The sequence below is a fragment of the Diorhabda sublineata genome, chromosome 4, assembly GCF_026230105.1.
Source record: "Diorhabda sublineata isolate icDioSubl1.1 chromosome 4, icDioSubl1.1, whole genome shotgun sequence".
Lineage (NCBI taxonomy): Eukaryota > Metazoa > Arthropoda > Insecta > Coleoptera > Chrysomelidae > Diorhabda > Diorhabda sublineata.
The window spans coordinates 246564-269376 of record NC_079477.1 but is presented as its reverse complement, the minus strand read 5'-3'; the positions used below and the strand labels follow the sequence as shown (position 1 = coordinate 269376).

Below are 22813 nucleotides of genomic sequence, written 5' to 3'. Positions count from 1 at the left end.
ATTCGATTAGGAGAATATACTTATCAAATAAGTTGTTTTTTATTTTTTTAACATAACCTCAAACCATTAGCTTCTTCTTTCGGTTATCTGTTCTTTTAGACATCCCCAGACAGTTTTCTAATCTATTCCTTTTTTATCTTTATCAATACTTTGTATTTTTGCGTTTCTTTGCGTCGAAAATTTAATTAACGTTTTTAAGAACAAACTTTTGCATTAACTACAGATAAATTATCCGCAGATATCCAATTTTCATCAATTTCCACATAATTCTTGGATAAAACGACTATTCATATTCATTTGTAGCCATCTGGATAGCAAAAAGTTAATGAAAATTGGTTGGCCCGTTTCTGCGGAAGTTTATGAAAAGGTCAGTCTGGCGGAAACTTGAATTTTTCGGTTTTCCCATGTGGTCTTGTTCCAAAAAGATGTGCAGTGATATCAAGCGCGTACGATCTTCGATTTGTGACAGGATAGCGTTTAAAGAAAAAAATTAAGTAATAAAATTATTCATCTCCAGTATAAAATATTTTTTTTTTGTGATTCATTCATCTGGAATTTAGCAAAATTCACCATTCGCCATATTTTCATGATAATTCATGAAAATCGCGAGAAAGAAAACTGAAATTATGCGTGTTTAGAACTACCCCTAAGTGGTATAAATTAATATTTCTATTTTGTCGGAGTGAAAATGAAGATTTTGTGCAGTTTAAGATGATTTTTAGTATTCCATCAACTCCGATAAAAATTCGTGCGTCTAAGAAAATTTTTGAAAATCAAAAACATCATTTCTTAAACAGAATATCCAACCGTTCTATTTGAAATTATTACTTTTTATAAAAAGCAACCCCTTAACTCATACAAATTGATTCAAAAGTATCCAATAAAATCAAAAGTCGAGTTATTTCAGTTGTAAATCTTAAATTTTCCAATCAGTTCTCACTGAAAAAATCAAGGAAGCTATGATCAGATAACCTAGGTAACCACTCTGTCGATCCACGTTTTCCAATGCATCTATCTGCAAACTGATTATCCAGATATCTTGCTGGGAACTAAGTTTTCTTTATTATTTGTATACGGAAACGTCGCTATAAGGTCCAGAAGCACTAAAATGTTTCAAATATCGCCTAGCTGTAAATTCCCACGAACGAAATAAAAACTATTAACGATTATTTTTTTTTTAGGGCGCTGGGGGTGTTTTCCTCCAACCCAGTGGGGATGTTCCCGAGCCTAAAATCGTCGATTTAGTTAAACAAAAAGTTGCCTCTTCTGAAAATACTACGTTTCTGAAAAAAATTGAATTTTCGTCCCAATGCCTTATGAAGAGTCAAAAAATTTCAAATAGATTATCTCAGAGATCTTTCGAAATGTGTTTTTTCGTGATTTCAAAGCTACTATCGCAATCTACAATCATAAGAATCTTTATCCTTTTTTCTTTTCTTTTAAAGAAGCCATAATTATAAAAACAAATGCTCTGACATAACTTAGTTTTCCAATCGATGAAACACCAATTTATAAGATTAGTTTCGTACAAATTAATACAAAATCCCTCAGCTATTTATATTGTTGCACGCCATTGATGACTTCCTAGTTTACGACGATAAAATCGTGGATTCAAGCGAAGATAAAACCATTTCGTGTAAAATTTTATTGATACATAAAAATAGATCAGACGTCAAAGGGTCTTTTTGAGGTATTCCATAGGAAATGCGCATATTTATCAAAAATGTACGTTCATAGTATCATTTTATAATATATTACCTACGAATGACTGATCCTATTTTCATACGCGTCGGAAAAGAAGTTTGTTTACAATGTATTATTTTAATGAAACACACTGTAACGTTTTTCGTATTTATTTACAAACCTTGTATTCGTAAACTAATTAATATCAATGAAATAATTGATTAATTGACTAAATTGCGTTTACACGAATCATTTATATACCTAAATAAAATTCGCAGCGTTATTCTCTTCGAACAAACCATTTTTGAACTGTTGCTTTACCTGGTGTAAGCACGAAATAATCTATGGCTTCAATTCTTTTTAGTAGACGGAATTTTTTTATCCACTGTCAAAATAATTGTATGACAGCTGTCAAATGTCATCACGTGTCTTTTGAAGGTTATTGCTAACTGTAGTACTGTACTAGTAGTGACATCTACGAACTTTTAAGCCTACTTATAAAAAGAAAACATCACAGAGGTAATCTTGTAGTTTGCTCTATATAACTTCAATTAGCAATTAAAAGAAACTATGGAGAGAGCGAAAAAAGTGACTCGAGATGGTGCTTCATCACCAACAGTCGAAATGAGTTGATCGACACACTGTTTTAAACACTAATAGCACGAAAATGTTCTTTGACCAAAATAAAACAATCTGTATACAATAGCACTAGTATGACAACAAGTTCTATAATGGCAAATTTTGAGTAGCAACTCTCTTAATGGTTATATCATATTATTTTTCACATAGATATAAAAGTATATTCTAATATAAAATCCATTATTTCATTCTCAAGATACAGTCATTAAAATTTCTCGTCGTATTTTTCGGTTTGTCCCTTGAGACTTATGTAATAGAATTTCTTTTTGATGAAAGATATCTCCGAATTAAACCAGGATTAAGGTTTCCGCAAAGTAGAGGAGGTAATGACAAAAAATGATATATTACACAAAGACAATCAATTTATAACATTTTTTTTTTCAAGAGAAAAACTAAATAAATTAACGATTGTAAATATAAAATAACTATCGAAAAGTGATTCTTTATATTTGGGAAAATAAATTTGAAGAAACTGACTTGTTCCATGTGATCATTTATTCGATGCAAAAAGGCGACAATTTCAGATTGGTACGTAGCTATCGGAAACAACCCAAACCCTTCGCAAAAACTTCCTTATCGTATACTTAGCGTACTACAACCCTACGTAATATTTAATGTAGAGTGACAGGGATGAAATACGGTGGTAACATTCGTGATAACGAATACATCATGGCCGCTGCCTTCAACAACGTCTTAACTGTCTATTATGAACAAGTCTTCAGTTTATATAGTGACTCTTAATTCTCATTAAAAAATCGATGAAAATATATTTCCACCCTCGATATATCTCATAGAGAATGTATGAATGGAGGCGTCAAACTTTATTCAATTTCATACTTTGAAAAGGTATCGAAATATATTTTTTTTGATATCTTTCAAAATAAGAAATAGGAAAAATGTTTTGATATTTCTTTTTGCCGCGTTAAGATATTTGCTGACAGATCTCAAAGAAGTTTTTTACCGATTCACTTTTTCACCTGTTACCCAAATAAATCGTATCGATAGAAAAAAAACTGTCTTCTAAGACATTGAGATCCACCCTCGGCATTTATATTTCATAAAAATTCTCGAAAGATGATGGAAAAGAAATATTCACCAGCTGGCGACACAACTTTCATGATAATCAAGTTATACGTATATTTTATATAAGGGAAGATTTGGTCCCTTTTGAATGGACAGCTGTGAGTCCATTTCCGTATTTCCACTCACCGTGCAGAGCTGTTGGACGGGGGAATATGGTAAACATTACCCTTTTATGATATATTTATGCAAAATACGAAAGTGGTCGTTTAAACCGGAAAGAAGAAAAATAATGTGGACAGCCAGGCAACAACTTTGACGACACCACGTGAAATGTTATTAAATACTTATACGAAAAAGGGGATATTTCTATTCGAACCAAGAAATTATAGAATGTAAATGATAGGGTGTTTCAAGATCCCGTCTCTGGGATAGATAGAAAACTGAAAAATATTTGGGGTAAAAAATTGTATTGTATTGAAATTTACGCTATATTCAGATCGACGTATTTGAAAACGTTGCCTTTTGTGAAATCAGACCTTTGATTCGTTTTTCAAATTTAAACTTAGTTAAACTGAAATTTGCGAGGTTTACGGATAAAATGCTAATCAGTGATTAGAAGATTTGTAAGGTACTACATGATAAGTGCTTTTGTTATACAATTTCCGCAAATCTCACGATCACTAATCCATAATTCATGAAATACCTTGGGAACCAAAAATTCTTACTAAACAATAGAAAAAACAACCGATGGGCAATGCATTCCAGCTTCTAGAAACGCTACAATAAAACGGGGATGATTTTCTCTATCAGATATTTGCGAGGGATCAAATTTGGAAAAATTAAGACACTCCGGAATCTAAGCAAAAGCTGAATATTCATTTGTATCTTTTTTAAAATAGAAAAGGCGTTTTTCTGATTGATTTCTTACCACGAAACCGAACAACCAATGCACACGTTTACTGAAAGATAATAAGATTACTGTCATCAACTCGTTCCTCCGTGATTTTCATCTTCTATTTTTTCTGTATCTATTCAAAAAGCAAAAACTGCATCGTAAGAAAACAATTATTCGAAAAAATGATAAATAACATGGTCAAAAAAAAGGATAAATAGATACTATAATAAATTAAAAAACAAAACATCAAAACATAAATCATTTTTCCTTGCCATTCGTACAAGTACTTTTCCAATAATTATCAAATTATTTCAATAAATATGATATCAAATTATAATAAATTAAAACACCAACAAATAACAGAATAATATTACATATCAAGTGCCTTTTACTAATTGTGACGCTGTCTACATTGGGCAGACATCACAATATTTAGAAAACAGATTAAGAGGTCATCAATACCATAAAAAAATAGAACTGCATTAACGAACCATGAGATATCAAAAAAAAAACATAAATTCAAGTGTAAAGATTCAAAAATACTTGAAACGTAATCTAATACAGGAAAAAGGGAATTTTTCGAAATGGTTCACATTCAAAAGATCGAAAAGCTATAAATAATAAAAAAGGTCAAAATAATTTAAATAAAATTTTATAAATTCTAATTAAACCACAAAAAAATGAATCTTTCTTATTAAAACCAAGTTCTAGTTTGATCTTATTCTTATTTTGATAATTATGATGAAGGCAAATAAGCAAATTGTCAGTGTTAATATCATATTTTGATAGAGACAAATTATTGAAAAAATTTTGAAACAGAAAAAACATAAAATCAAGATCATTTAGATGCATTAATATATCAAAAGGTCTAAGAAATTGTAGAAATTAACATGTTTTTTTTTATATAAACAAACGAAACTTTTACTTATTGAATATACCTCGTAGTATCTGGAAAGTTTCAAAATAAGAAATTGTGTTAATTGAATATTTAGTATACAGAAATATAAAATACGGTTGATAACATGTTTATTCGAGGAATACCAAAAAATTTGTCGCTAGTTATAATTACGGAAAAATTTTTTTCAAAACAATGTGGATATTATATCCGACGTATTTTAGTGAAAATATTAAAATTCAAAAGCCTTATTGACTCATGAAAGTAATCGGCTTTTTTCTCAAACTTCTCAAATACCCTTTTGACTTCGTTATGTTCCACCCTCTCTGATCTAATACTGAAAATTCAGCTTATAATGATGTTTAATTCGCCATGGTAATTTAATGCGGTCATAAAGCGTTTCCTGAATGCTTCAAACTTTCAGCCACGCACAGTTTTCAATAAAAAATATTTTAAATAGGCCAATCCGTTGGTATATTTCAACTTTTAAAAATTGCGACATACTTTTGATACCAAGAAATAAACAATGTGGAAAATTCAACGAATAATTAACACTGTTTATGTATTCGATTCTTATTTGAATTAAGAACGATAAATTATCAAGCTCATAGTTCGTTTTTCTAGTTTATAATCATATGCGAAAATTGAACAATAATTGTAGAGCAAGTTTAAGCTGTTTATATGCTAACATGTCTATAAAATTATCAGGTAAGGTAATAAAACGGGCACGTAACTTCTTACAAAATTACTTTTAACTTTGTAACTACCTAGAATAATGATGAGGGCAAGCAAAGCTAGTATGAAATATTTACTATAAAATCTCGCTTACGAACCAAACATAAAAGTAAATACAAAATTACATTATGCTATAAAACATGATGTTTTTTTTTATGTAATAATAAAAAAAATTCATCTTTCCATAGAACAATATTACGTTAGATCAGATAAGCTTCGAAATCATCCATTTTCTAAATATTATTAATCTGAGAAACGATGAAATTATGCATATCGTTTCTGTATTGAATATATAAATGTTGGAAAGTTTGTTTTGATAAGTTGATGTTTAGGATCGGCGTCTGGATTTTAGTGTTTAGAGAAATAACAAACTTTTAATACCACCACTTGGCGGGTAATCTTTCTCTCGCAGAATAAGCTTAAGGTAGCTCAGGAAAGTTAATTATTAGTTGGAGATTGGGAGAGTCATTCAGATTCATCAACAGATTCGCTGAAAAATATTTTCAAGTACGTTAAAAGGGACGATTTCATACCTACGAATATCGTATATCATATTACGATAGAAATATACTAAATGTATCATTTTATATGTCAGCTTGAACCCTAATCAAGAATTAAACAAGAATAAATATGGAATTCAACTATCAAAATGTTTCCAAGTCTAAATCCTCGATGCAAATTTGTTTATTCTTTGCTACTTTATAAAACTGCTTTTAGAACGTTTCAGACGTTTTCAAATTTGCCCGTTCAATTGAATATTATTAAATTATTTATAACGTTTTTCATCCAAGTCGGTCAAACGACGTGAAAAATTTATCAGACGTCAATCAAGAATCTTACAATGTATCAAATACAATTGAATCTGTTATAAGTGGCGCCACCTACCGAAAATTGGCGTTCCAATCATTTTTCTTCATCACATGATCGAATGACATACGTACTTACTGGTTTACTTCTTCTGTTTCTGTCAATCTGACTTTTTTAGGTTATTGATTCTCAATTATTTCTATGACTTTTTGTATATAGATATATATCTGTGATCGTGATTGTTTTTTCAATGTCGATGGTTGTGAAACGTTGTTTGAAGAAATAGATGCGTTCGAAAAGCAGTTCATCGATTAAAAAATCTTTGAATTTTAACTGAAAGTGCATAAAACGAGAACGATAATTTTATAAGACGAATTTTCTGTATTGGAACGAAGAATTGAGATAATAATCAATAGAAAATTACGAGTAATTGTTCAAATCATTTGGGAATAACTGAATTGGATTGAAAATAATTGAAATCAGTTTTAAAATGAGACAATTTTATTTTAAAATGGCATCACCGTCATTCTAGGGAATTTGATATATTATCGTGACAGTTGCTGATGGCAACATATGAAATTTCAAGTCAAGTTTGTTCATAATTTTCATGACCCAAAAGTATGGTTAGGTTGCAAACTCGTATTAGATTATAAAGAATGACAGTTACGTCAATTTTTGACAAATGACGCAACTGTTATTCCAATTAATTTGACATATCGAATTGAAACGTAAACAACAAATAAAGGTGAGGAAACTATGTAATTAAAACGTTATTGAATGGCTGCAACTCTGTGTTTGAACGATCAAATACATATAAAAAGGATAAAGTAACGTTTGAAATTAGAGGCCTATCTCGAAATATAATGAACAAATAAAACCCTAAGATATAACATGGTCCAATATATTTATACTGATATTTTTTCAACAAGCAGAATCAGCAACGAAATGGAAGGAAATAAAAAACTCGTCGAAAGTTTTTCCATTGACCTTATCGCCTATATTCTTAGCAAATATTGACTTATTGGATAAAATCAATATTTTTAGAAAATACAAAATCTAAAGTGCTCTCCTGTGTTTTTAGAACGACAATATTTCCACACCAAAATATTTGTCAACATGTACAATTTAATAAAGAATAAAAAGAAAATTCGCCGAATTAAAACTTGAAACCCTATCGGTAAACAATGAAATGAGAAACTTTGTTTCTTATTCAATATTCTGGAGTTATAAGAAAACTTTTATAGTGAAAGGATAAATATTTTATTTCCACACATTCGATATTCATCCAGTCGAAAATCCTTCTTGGCCTCATTTACAATTTGAAATCATTCCAGTTGCAATAACGCTACGTTTGTACGTGATTCAATATTACGAAATTTTGGTCAGTTGTTCACTTAGAAAATCCGGAATATTACAATCAATAAAATTTTATGGTCTCCAATATAAAGAGTTCGACAGTAGGGCAGATCAGGATTCTTTCCAAAGGGATCAAAACATCATCACAGATTTCTTATTTATAGTTTGAAGTACAATTTCACGTTTTATTTTGTATTCAGTAGCTTCGACTGAACATGACGTTTTCTGTTTTAAGTTTTCTAAAACTAAAATTCCATAATTCTGTTTCTTTTTAATTAGTTGGGGACATATTAAACTTCAATCAATCTATTATCATATTCTGTTCAAAATTGAATGCGTTCTATTCATATTCTGTTGAAATTTACGAGTTATAAAAATTGGCAATACCTTCGATTTGATTGGTTATTGTCATAAAATAAAAGAAGCGTTTTATTCGTGTTATACATCAAGAATTTTCCGCAGTGTCAATACGGCTTTCAGCCATGTTAGTAGGTACACGAGGGATTCTCTCAATATCTTGTTTTATTATCTGAGCAAAATGTCAATTTATATACGTTGTGCTCTACTGAATTATATCGTTCGATTTTTTAATGGCTGTACGTCATTTCTATTTTTTTAAACAAATATTTCACTACATATTACTATACTATTATCTAATCAAGTCTCAGGAATAGGATAACCACTAATTTTATAATTTTTTTTGGTAAGAAAAGTATAATTAAAACTTTTTTGTCGCTCGATATTCGAAAGCTTCTAACATCTCTGCAACGTTCTGTTTTGTATTGAAAGTTTGAAGAGTCGTACGGAAAGTCCTGCCTTGTTAAATATTTCATCCAATTCCTACAGTTTGAATCGAAATTTTGTCAAAATGCTTGAAATTCAGTGCAATTAGTGACTTTTATAATTTTATAATCAGGCTTTACTATCTAAACTTAAAGATACATAATTGAAAAGCTGAGAGTGTTACCTGAAATTCTAGGATATTTTAATCATGAATAACTCAGTTTACTCCTTAAATAAACCTGAAAGGTGATAAAATATGAACCCAAAAGGCAAAACTGTTTAAATTAGTTCAACTAATTTATTTTGAAATTTGAATGACAAAAGACGTTATTCCACGTTTATTCGAATTATTATTAACACTACCTGTAAAAAAAATCAATAAATTCTCACCACTTGGTACAAAATATCAAGAATTAAACTGCGAAAAATTACAAGTTTTCCTGTAGGGACACTTCTAGCTAGATTAATCAACGCGCTTTCTGATTTGTTTTCCCTAGCTAGTCATTAATATTTTTTATTTTCGTCTTTTAAAGGTCGTAGATTTCCTTTCACAAATTTTCTATTACATCGAGATCCGAGATAAGGTCGAGCCAATCCAAAATGTTGCTTCCGAAATCCTTGAACATTGTTTAGTTTAGTCGGAGCTTTATCCAAGCAATAAGAACTCTTCCAAAGCACTTTGATACATAACTGCATTCATTTTGCAGGAAATATTCGTGATTTCCATTAAACCCTAATACAACCTTTTGGACAAACATTCATTTCCTTTCCCAAAGTCATACAAGTAATAATTTAAATTATTTGGACCATCGATATCGAACTTTTTCTTCGCTGAAAATAACATTTGATCATTTTTGGCTATTTCCAATGGAGGAACCTACTTTAAACAAAGCAATAATGGAAAAATTGGAAACCTTTGAAATGTGGGGACAAAGATACAAATTCTGGAGATTGATTGATACAATCTTCGTCCGAAGATTTTTCTAGTAATCGGTTTGGCTTTCTAGCAATTTTTCTTTGGAGCAAACCAACTCGTCTTAAGTCCATAGTTCTTTGCAGTTCCACGCTGTTGAATTGAGTTCAGTTCCACGGGACATTATTTTGAAAAAAATTGCTAATTCACATGAAACATCACATATAAAACTCAAGGATATCTATTGTATCTTCAACAACTGAGGTGGTAATCATTGTCCAAACCGTCTCGACTTTTTGCACTGCACTAGTTTCTTCATTACATTCGTTATTTTTTTCGGTATCTTCATTTCACACTTAGTCGTGTTTTGCTTCAATTTTTGTTTGATCTTCATTTTTGTAATTAGCTAAATACTTTTATACACGAATAAACTTAGATCCGTAGCTCGTTGAAATCGTATTGTATTTATAGTACTACGAGTTTTTGTTTTTTATTTTTATTATGAATATAGATTTTTATTCCGATTTTATTAAATACGAATTTCAATATTTCTAATTCACTGTTTTATATGCACGATAATAAATTCTGCAATCCAATCATTTCTGAACATCTAACGATCACATTCGAAATGAATGGGATTTTGAAATATTTCTGTCCATCCGATTTCAAACAACGTCAGCGTTTTTGATAACGATGTTGTTAAAGTCGGAACAAGATGAATTGATTTTTTTTTTTTTTTTCAGAATAATATACCGGCGTTATTGACGTATAAATAGAACTGAAAATAACAGAAATTCATATGATCCGTGAATAAATAACTTGCTTGCAGTAAAAAAAAAAGTTTAAGAAGATCCGAGCTGGAAAATAAATTTAAACTGTCTGATATATTGCCTTATGTGTACATTTCGATTTTGAAATAAATCTAATTAATAATCATTTGAAGTTTTTGTTCGAATGAATGCGATTTAAGTTGATAAATAAATCTACAGCTGTTACTCGACAAATGCATTTCGGATTAAGAGAATTAGTTGGATGATGTGTGTCAGATAAATTGGATTGTTAAATCTGTTGAAAGCCTAAAATGCATCGCATGCCAATAATATATTTTCGAGTCGTCGTTTTTATATTGTAAACTGACGAAAAAAAAAACGATATTCATTCGAAAATTTCTGCCAATTAAAAAAAAAAACAATCAAATTTTGTAATATTTTAAATATTATTATTGTTGTTATTTTCTTCTCTTACTCTTTGGCTCCAAAAGTTGCACGGAGTGAAGAATGAAGAATAGAAGCTGAAACTCCTCTTCAGGTACGAGTTCGTTCAGAAAGTCAAAAATTCATAATGCAGACCACGCGACGTTGAAATTTCATGCGTGGTTTCACTTCCATTACTTGGTGAACCAGAATAGTTAGTAATATTAATTTTAATACCTAATTGATCTCCCACTTTGTTGAAGAGCTTCTGATACAACTGGTTTTGAATAAATAATAATCAAAAATATATTGTTCGAATCGATCCAATGCAATTTTCTTTCAATTTGCATCGAAATTATTTGATTGAACTTATAGATGTGAAAGTTGGTAATAACTAGTTTATATTACATAAACAAACCGAAATAACTGAATGGCAAATATTTGTACAAGTGTAATCAGGCATTGAATTGTTATCCGGAATTGAAAATTGAATTTGGTTATGGATATCAGCACGCAATGTTGTGTTATCTAACTCTAATTGATATTTTTTTATATTAGATCGAATACAATCAATTATCAGTGAAAGCTTGATTATTTTCTTACAATAAATCATTTGATCGTTTCATATAACAATATCCGGGTTATTCGGATAATTGTTTTCAAAATACTGTTGGTTATATGTGGGAGATTCATCCATCCATCCATCCATCAGCACTGCATATTTTATATTATTCATGAAAGAACTATCAAAAAACTAAAGATGTTGCGAGTAAGATGAAAACTAAGATTATTCTTGAAAAAATTAAACGTCAGTCTACACAAAAATCAAGATGGATTCAGAATTGGTTAAGAGACTGCATCGCACACTTCTTCCAATTTATGGGCAGTTTGGTCGGCCTATTAAGGGAACAATTGGGAAGCTTGTGACTAAATTTCGAACCCAGTTTACACTATTGGACATTAAGCCACGAACACGCAAACTTACAGTACAGGACAAAAGAGAATATTGCGAAAGGATTTGGGTATAAAACCTTGAAGCCACACGATCTCCCACAACGTTTTGCGCTGGCGAAGTTGGAGGGTGATCCACTTGTGTTTAGCGACGAAGGTCATTTCTGGTTGAATGGATACGTCAACAAGCAAAATTCCCGCATCTGGAGTGAAGACCGGCCACAAGCATTGCAAGAGCTACCAATGCATCCCGAAAAAGTCACTTTTTGGTGTGGATTATGGGCCGGTGGCATCGACTTCAAAAGCGACGATGGCCGGAACGTTAATGTGAATGGCGAGCGCTTCCGTGTGTTGATTGACGATTTTTCTTTGTCCAAATTGGAAGAATTGGACATGCCTGATATGTAGTTTCAATAAGACGGTGCCACATGCCAAACGGCACGCGAAACAATGGCCGAATTCAGAGCCGCCTTCGATAAACAGTTCATTTCACGTTTGGGGCTCGTTAATTGGCCGCCTAGATGGTGTGATTTAACGCCTTTGGACTATTTTTTGTGTAGTCATGTTAAGGCTAATGTCTGCAGGGTTAAACCAGCAACGATTGACGAACTGGAAGCCAATATTGAAGTATTTATTCGTGAAATACCGGCCGATATGTTGGAAAGAGGTTGCCAAAAGCGGAGCCGAAGCCAACATTTGGATGAAATCTAATCTACTACTGATCATTCCAACGATTTCAATGAAGATTTCATCGATTTTTTCAAATTTTCTGTGTTTTTTTCTTCAAAATCAAATCCTATATCACTCAAACAATCACTGAAAGTTAGATTATGAGAAGCCTACGAGATATATGTCAGATTTTGTGGCTCAACAGGATAATTCATTTCAACCTTTGGAACATAGTTGAAGGAAAGAAAACATATGTAACGATTACGAAGCAAAAATTGATATATAAATGGCTCATACATTACGATAAACAACAACAAACACAACCAGATTAAATAAATTAAATTATAATGCAACAAGTAAAAAAAAAGAGTCAAACCTCTACGAATATGGAGATGAACCGATAAAATTGATATGGAAAGGGTATAAAAGGACAGAAAGAAATTGTTGAGGGTATCATCGTTTTACCACAACCAGCGGCTGAAACACCTTTTGCTTCACTGAAAGTTGTACGATGAATATCATGATAAATGGCAATGATTTGATAACTTTTATATTTAAAATAATATGATCGATGTGATATTACGGTAATTACGGTTAAATTTCTGACTTAATTTTGTAAATTATGATATTGCTTAGTGAAACCTTCAATAATTTCATGATATTTAACTAGACAGACAAGATACAAGATCAGTTTGATATAAATAAATTTAAATTTTTAAGATCGCATTTTTAGGAGTTAAACTCTTCATTTTTCCTTAAAAAAGAATCTTAATTCCCTTTAGAATTTTTATTCTTCTTCCTTTTTATCTGATTGAACCAGCAGTAGTCATTAATCACGAACCGATTGGGTCCAGATTAAAAAACAATGTGTTGTTAGCCAATCTATCGATAGGATTTCGAACGGTGATGTCAAGTTGAAAGTACAAATAGAGATGGAAAAAGCGGTAACGTCTCAAAAATTTGAAATAATTTCAAATAATAAACAGGACTATATCGATTATATGGGAAATGGGTGATCGATTGGTTCGTAATTTATGTTTAGATTCGATTTGATTTCACGCAATCGAGCAAAACTTATCGGATATTTCTAATTACTGTTGAAATATGTTTCAACCACCTCTAATATTCATTTCCTCCGTTTCCTATAGCAGAAAAGTTATTGAACCCCAGAGAATCATTTGTACGCTCACAAATATAAATAATGATTTATATAGTTTTAGAAAATATTGTTATTTATGTTAGTATAACATATCAATAAAAATAAAGTGATCTTGAATTGAATTCTGCAACGTTTCAACTTCTACAACGAACGTATCCTTATCATGTAGATCTCGTCTCTTTTATCCTGACAACAACAAGCTCAATTGTCTAGAGTCATTCAAGTGTCGACGATAATTAGCCATCAAGTTGAGATACACGGCTTTGTAATTACTTCACGGTCGCCCGAGGGGATGTCGGGATCTCGAAGGACCATCCACGGGACACAAGAACTGTATAAGACATACAACTTTTTACCGGCTTAAAATGTAGCTGATCGTTGAAAAGTAAAATTAGTATGTACTTTTAATTTTTCTCAGAATGTGTTGAAAAGAAAATAATTATTACATGAAGTTTTATGCTTATACATAACTAATATAACAACTAGATTGTAAACATATTCATATTATTCTATAGGTTCGTTCTAGAATCGTCCTTGGTACGGTTAGGATTCTGCGCAATAAAAATTACTTGTTTACCGTTCCAAATACAGTCTCCGCTAGCATGTTGGAACAAACCTTATGTTTTTGTCACTATTCCAATAATTTTCTTATTTATTTAAAGTTTTTCTATCGTTTGGATGAATTCAAATACACTCTCTTTTACGTAATTAATTTATTTAAACACTTAAACTATACTTAACTAACTTGTCACCAATACTTAACTTATATAATTTATTTAAATTCTGTTGTTCTATTCATTATTTATTATAAACTAAACATGCTCGATTTCTATAGCAAAAACGACATTTCTAGAATTCTAGAAAGTAAAGAAAAGAAATATCATGATTTTTCTTGAAATTAGTTAAAAAAAACAATGTAAAACGCCTGCTATGATAAAAAACATATATAAAAACAAACCTCGAACGGATTCCTCTTTATGGAAGTTCTGTTCTGTTTCTGTTTTAAGAGTTCTGTTGTAACTGGACAGGACTAGCTTCACGATCCATATCGTGGACTCGTTCGTAACACTATATTAAAACTATTTCAAAGGATATTGGGTGCTCAGTCAAGGAAATAATTCAGCCTGGAGTGATTTACCAATAAGAATAAGAACAAAATAATTTTGTAATTTTTTTATTAAAAATAATTTAGGAATTTTTGTACTTTCAGAAAACTTAGTATCGTATATCCATCGATAATTCAAATTTGGAAAGATTTCGATAATGGTAATGCCATTCCCATAAGCCATTTATTACAAAATTCTAACAAGAATCCTTTGAGCTGCGGTTTAAATTTACCGCAAAATTGTACCATTATTAATAGTTCTAGTTGCAGTTATTGGTAGCGTAATCTTCAAAATGGCCCATAAATATAAGAAACAAGTCGAAGTTTAAATCCTAACAGCACTTCGACTTATATCGAAATATAGTTTTTAAAATATTGACAATAAACGGATTTTTAAAGAATACGATTTAGAACGTATTTATTCCAATTTATAATTTTTAGGAAGTGACCGGTTAATTCGTCATTTCACCACTTCAGTGACCGTTAGTCAATCAATGTGAACATTTAGATTTTCGGTAAAAATATTTTTGCTCCTTAGTACAAAATGCCGAAGGACAATTCGAGCCTCATGAATTATTTATACGATTTCTATTCGTTCTCAATTTATTTAAACACTTTACACTACACTAACTTATAATTCATTTATCACTATCACTCAACTAACTTATTCAAGTTCTTCGAGATTAATTTGTTAATTAAAATAAATAAAAACAAATAAATAAATAGATCTATCTAGAAATTATTCAAAAACAACAATGTAAATAGACCGTCTGCTACGATAAAAAGTTGTATAAAAAACAGACAACCGTCGAATTTTAGAATTCCACCACAGTACCGGCTCCAGGTAATATTTTATAAAGTAAAGTAGTAAAATGGTAAAAGTTCTCGGATATGTAAAATTCTGACAGCTGCAGACAAATGCATGTTCTCATTCTAGATACCATAACAGCAGAAATTTTCTGCGACACATGTCGGGACAGACCTACAAAAGTCAAAATGCAGGAATATTGATTCGTGCTTATTTTGAGCATTTTGTCAAAATATTTCGTATTGCAATGTTTCTCTCATTTCATGATTCATGATTTAAACGTTTTTTCAACGGTGAGGTAAATTTATATACACTGTCTTTTTCGTAGATTCAACCAAATTCCTACAAATTAGTTCTAAAAAAATAAAATGAACAACCCGCTGCTGTTTATAAAAAAGCGTCGAATCGAATCCGTCAAATTTTAGATTTCCATTATAACCGGGCAGGACCGGCTGCATGGCCTATGTTGTGGACGAGTTGATAACAATATATAAACCTATAAAATATAAAAAAAACTATTTCTGTATTGAAGAAAATAGATTCATTCTCACTTTAAACAACGACTACTCAACAAAAACCCTTGTTTTAGTTAATGCAATTTTTCTTAGTGTGGAGTATTTTTCCGGTGTCGAATGCCATTCAGAAGTGGGATAATTGATGTCAGGATAACGTCACGAGATTGGCGAGATCCTCATTTTCTAGTTTTTTTTTCTTTGTTCAAACGTTGAGTGAACAGATGAAATTGTTCTTTATTGTTCGGATGTTTGTATCGAGGATGATAAGAGTCTTGGGAAAACATCAGTATTCTTGATTAATTGTGCCGCACTTCGTTCCTTCCTTTCGGGGGAATTGTTATTTCTGTACTTAGATCCTGTCGTTACAAATTTAAAGACGAATGGATATTTCATTCACGAAACCGAATTCGATATGATGAACCGATAATCTGAAGTAATCCTTACAAACTGCCAGATTATATTTCTTAATTGCGATTTCCCAATTCTTCGACAATAATAAATATGCAAAGCGACCCTCACCTTTTTTCTTCAACTCCCTTACAGCTCAGGAATAGACTCTCCAAGGACGTTCGATGTAATAATCCTGGCCATCAAAATTCAAAGGATACGTCCTACGGAGCCATTGGTGATTATTTATGGCCTACGTCGTGGACGTCTTACCAAGTGCATTTTCGGACTTTACGACTCTGCGTATTGTGAGAAACGACAAAAATATTTTATCGTTGTTGCTGCTTTTCTTGAAATACGATACTACATTTTACTTCAAAGATTTTTATGTGTGTATCCATTTTTTCCACGATATATCAGACTTTGAGAATTTGAAATTCTGAATTCCACTCTTATTATGCGAAAGGACTAATTTTTGAAATTTCAACGACTAGGTTCTGTTTCTTTCAGCTTTACAACTTCACTCAATAATATTTTCATAACACGGAAATACTTTTTGCATCTCTTAGATATTTGTTTATTTCCAAAAATGTATTTTACAATCGGACGTGCCCTGCATTCTCGACGTTATTTCTTAACAATCATATTTTTATTTATTTATTTTTTTTTTTTGAAATCCAAATTCCGGCATTTTTAAACAGCATTCTTCGGCTGAGAACGAACAGATCGTTAGTATTTTGTATATAAATATAGGGGGGGGAATTTAATTCTAAATTCCGCATACGCCATAGGGTGATTTGTCTGTATTTTCACACATTGCCTGTGACTTGGGATCAGCATAATCTCGACGTTTCATTCGAGTTTTCCGAATACATTATGGACCAGAATCATCTGAATGCGAAGACTTCTTCTGTACACTCAAAAAAAAATCTCCTTTTTACACATAAAATAAACAAACATATAAAATTAAAATAACATGCTATGAAAATGCATTTAAGAGGAACGGGGGGAGACGAAAATTTTCACAATAATAGATCAATTATTCTAGACAGGGAGAAAAATGCTTTGTTGTCAAAAAATTGTGACAAATTTGTATGTAGACGAAAGCTTGTGAAAACTGAAGAAAAAACATAAAAATGAAACAGTAACGAAATCAAATTATTGCCAAATACGGGAAAAGATAATATAGATATATTTTCAATTGGCGAGTGATTGTGCATTTTTTGCATTGTAAAATATTGAGCTCTTAAGTAATTCTGAACGTGGAGTAGGTAGGTAAAGGTCGTGCAACTAAAATTGGAAAAATGTGCTTAAGAATTAGTCAAACGGATTCAAAAATGGAAAAGAAAGTCCGAATTTTTAATCTTTTAAAGAAGTTCTCTCCTTTGTAGTTAAAGATTCGTTCAAATTGAGTCGCACCACACGTACCCCAAAAAGGGAGGGCTAAAGGAGGGAGATCTATGATCTTAGATAACGTGGGAATTAGTGCAATTGGGCGATAATTCGATGCTTGATTTTCATCTCCTCCTTTATGCGCATTTGGGAAAAGTACCATTTTATGTACGTAACGCGAAAATATTGTGGATGCAATCCTTTATCTTCGTGTATCCATCTAAAATGGGAAAACTTGTAAACTGCACAAAATGGCAAATGAGAAAACCGAAAACGTTGGCGGGAAAAGTTTCTTCGGGAAAAGTTTCGCTGGTATAACATACGGAAAAGTCGTGATTTCCATATCGAACTTATGTTAATACATATTAAATTGGATATAAATTAAAAACATAAATTGAAGGAGAAGCGGAAAATTGTTCAAATTTGCAGAAAGATCGACTTTTCTGCACTTGGTGACGTTTTATTATAAGATTATTATGTTCTATAGACACAAAATTTATAACATAAATACTGTTATGCAATTAGTTTAGCTCTATTTACAGTTAATATCGAAAGTACTTGTAAAATAACAAATCTGGCTGTAAAATAATCATCTACGTATACTATTTATTCCATAATTCTATTTTTTAAACAAATAAATCTCTATTTAAATCTCCAGCGGGTTGTTTCATTTCCATATTTTTCTTCGTAAATGTGTTTAACTGCAGCATCCGTGGTAGAACGTTAAAGTCTTTTTTTTTTTTAATTTCATTCACACTTTCATCCCCCTTGATGATGTAACTGTCTACCTCATTAATATTCCCGTCGTAAAGTTGGTACTTAAACAAACACCATTTAAGCTGTGTAATGTTCGGTTGTTTCAAATATATATAACAATTCGAAACATATACAGGGCGAAATAAAATGAGGAAATTTCATTTATTAAGATCCTCAACGTAAAATGTTGTCTAATTCATTCACTCCTCATATTATTTTATCGGTATTTTCGCTCTCGTAGTCATTATCGCATATTATTGAATAAAATATTTTAATGAAAACTTTCTCGAAAAATCTGACAATCGATCGAGGTAAAACAAAAAAGTGGAAACTTCCTTGTGAACTAATCGTTTGGAGAATGTCCAATAAATTCTCTCAAAGCTCTTGCCAATATATCAAACGACGCCGTTTTAATATCAGCGCAGTTTTAAAATTCGTGGTACAACTTTTTTCTATACACCTGAGTAAAACGTGCTGAAACTTCATTGGCTTCTACCACCATTTCATTCAATACTTAATTGTCTTTATGTCTCAGATAAAATTTCAAAAACGTTCGGTCATTATGAACACGACGATTGTTTCATTAATAAAATCGGGAATAAAATAATTTTTAAATACTTACTTAATCATCATATCTATCTGCCTAAGACAAAGGGTTGAGTTTCTTTTTCCATAAACTTTTTCTCCAAAAATTCTCTCTTTGTTTGCAATAGGACATCATGTAGTTTTTAACTTTGCTCTCAGTACTTTTGTTGATTTAGTCCATTCATTCCGATTTTTAATATTTTTCTTGTCATCATTTTATTCAAATTTCCGAATCATCTTTTTCGATTTTCTTCGATTTATGTTTCTGCAGGTTTTCTAATTAATCTCGCTGTTCCGCAAGAACAGGTATGTATATGCAAAAACATCAACTTTATAGGAGAGAGCAAAAAGGATTTACCCCAATTTCAACCCCTAATTGAGGATACTTGTTCTTTGTTTAAGAGGATACAAAATTTCGTCTGTTAGTTCTTTAAGTAGTTTCATAAAACTTTCGCCACCGAATAAAATAAACATAAAAAAACTTTGAAAACTTTTTTATTAAAATCGTACATTTGAATATTGTAATGTTTTTGTTATTTATTCACACGATTTCTATTCATCACTACACTACACTAATTTATAATAATTCACTTATTAGGTACTATCACTAAACTAACTTAAATGCCAAATTTCTGGTATTTAAATCGTACATCTAAGGTTGTAGTTTTCGCCGAATTTGAGAATTCCATAATAGCCTTTATTACATTTTCCTTGAACACGTACATATATTGTGGTAAAGTTCGTCCATTATAATTGATTTGAGTGCACAGTGTCTATATTTAACAAAGGTTATCTTTAAAAAAATTGCTATTTTCGTTCATTAAGTTAAAATTTTTCGATTCGATTCTACCTACGAGATTATTTTCTGGCCACCAGGTACAAATACAAAACAAGACACTTTCAATTATTTCTATGATTTAAAATTGTTTCTGCAACTTTATATTTAAGTGATCTTGATATGTAAATGAGAAGAACCGTCCAGCAGCCGTTATAATATTATGTATGTTGGTGTGTACTCACCTGCAGCCGGTGACAGTTTAGTGATGACGCCCCATCTCTGTTTCCACTGAAACAACACACCACAAATTAGTTATAAACCCATAACTAATGAACTTCGGTTAAAACTCAGTTTGTCATCTAACCCCTTGAGTGTGAATACGAATCGCTTTGTTTGTTCATGAAATTATATGAATCGTGAAAAGTTACGGTAAATTAGAAATTTAGAATGACAATTATATATATATATATATATATATATATATATATATATATACATATCACGTTGCTTGACTATTATTAAAAATTGAGAATGATTTTTGGTAAGGAATGAAATATTGTGGAATCATTTTATCAATGAAAAACCGTCCGTTTTCCATTATACAAATACTAATAGCGCTTGAACGGTTTTGAAAACCATGAATCATAATTCGCTATGAATAGCAAACAATATTGGATACCGCCTTTATAATTTCATTCATAAATCAAAAGCCCCAAAATATCATTTTATCGATGGTTTTGCTGATGAAGCTCTATGTCGATGTCGAAGCAGTCATCTTTAAACTCTCGCCGAATTTCCCGAGAACGGCGTTGGCAACAAACATTCTCATTAAAAATAGATGTCGCATTCTATAATCAATTTTCTTATTTTCTCAACAAAATCGAATTTATATGAGTAGTTTTCAGTTACTTGGAACATTCATGAAAATTCGATTTATTGAAAACCTTCACAATCCGAAAACTAACAAGATATTATTTACGAAACATCCACTATTCCTAATTATTTTTATTAATATTTAAGAAACTCGAATTGTTAAGTGTTGATTTTTTGACCTATTCAGCTGAGCTAATATGAATCTGTCTGGATGCCGAAAAGTAAAAGGCCAAATAAGAAGACTGAAGAAGTAGACGATATGACTTTTTGAGGTTATATTAGTGAAGTTTGTTGTGATTTGTGTTCAAATACATACTAATGTCTGCAAGTTAATATAAACGTTAGAATTAAGTGTCATTACTATTACTAGGTAATTTATAAAGTAGATAAATGAAAATATAATGGATATTTTGTAGGATTTTTGAAACTTTTCAGCACACGTGCTTATATACATTTAAACACATGTGTGATATCGTTTAATTGATTTTCTTATTTAAAAAATACGTTTTTTTAAAGAATTTTCCACTTGGAGGATTTTTCTAGATTTTACGATTTACTTGATATTCTTAATTTTTTTTGTATTCCAAAGCTTTCCTTTGGTCAAACGCCAAATTCGATGCACTTCTCTATAGTAAGCTAATTTGAAATTCTCTATTCCAAAATTGTCTTTATGTTCCTAATATATTGGAATTTATGCTTTTCTTCTTATAAATATTGACCTACTTCACGATCAGAATTAGTTGAGGGCTCAATATTTTACAATGCAAAAAAATGCACAATCACTTGCTAATCGATTCTTATTTTCATAAATTCAATTCAAGTTTCTGCTTATTTCCACAATCTTCTTATGCCCACGACAATTATATATGTTATTGAATTTGAAATCGTGAACTATGAAATATTGGCAACACTGTTATAATGTTCAAACTGTTGAACAATGAAGTCTAATAACGTTCTGCATAAAACTAATAGCTTCTACTCGACCTCATCGCACTCTCTCGCTATCTTCTGCCGTTGCTGTTCATTTATCAAAAGTTATTGAACGCGGTCCGTTGTTTTCTCAACTTTGATTATAAAGAATGATTACCATTTTTATCGAGACCATGAGGAATCGTTCTTCCAGCATTAGTTTAGTAGACGACTAATCGGAGAGAAAAAAGATTCGAACGAAAAAAATTTTGTCGAAAACTTTTACAGAGATTCTATATTTTATTGGCAGTTTTCTCTATCGGAATCATTGACATAAATATCGATAGATAACAAGATTTTTCCTAGGAAAAAGTCTTTAGCCTACAGGAAAGTGATAACAAGCATAAAATCTGAAGAATTTGGATTTGATTGATGACATTATCATTATCAGAAGTGTTTTAATTCATGTTGTATCACACTTTTCTCGATTATTGACCAAATTATTAAGAAATTAATGAGCTCACAATCAACTTATGTTTTAAATACTAGATTTGATGCAGTAAAGCTCGTTTTGTTATCTCTAAGTGAATAAACAAATAACACTTCATTAACCAGTGCTGGATCATTTTAACTTTTCCGACGATAGCCAGCTAGATAGAAACTATAAATGGGTAACCGATTGTATTGCCATGCTTTCATTGTCTTCCATTCAACTATAGAAAATCGGTTCATCGAGTTCGATTTGGACTATTCGAAGTTACAAAAGCTAACCTAAGTTTGCTAGAGCATACGTAATGATGATAATTCACAGATAATTGTGGAATTCAACGTTCAGATACGAAATCAGAGTTGAATGAGCGCTCAACAAATATTTCAATCAAACAACATTTTCGTCAAAATTTTCGATATGTCATATACATAATATTAGAAATTTAGACAGACCCTGTGCATTATTTATATCAAAATCGAATCTGCTTGGTTTCTAACGGAAAGTTTTTATTAGT

The 22813-nt window shown here is 31.0% G+C and overlaps 1 protein-coding gene across 2 annotated transcripts in view; it reads right to left on the bottom strand.

Annotated features, from left to right (window-relative positions):
• Positions 1-22813, bottom strand: part of LOC130442549 (uncharacterized) — a 375907-nt gene that overhangs the window by 323559 nt on the left and 29535 nt on the right. For both annotated transcript variants that reach the window (XM_056776740.1, XM_056776739.1), the window contains one exon: positions 20270-20315. In XM_056776740.1, coding sequence (XP_056632718.1) covers positions 20270-20315 — 46 coding nt within the window. The remainder of the gene's footprint in view (positions 1-20269; positions 20316-22813) is intronic.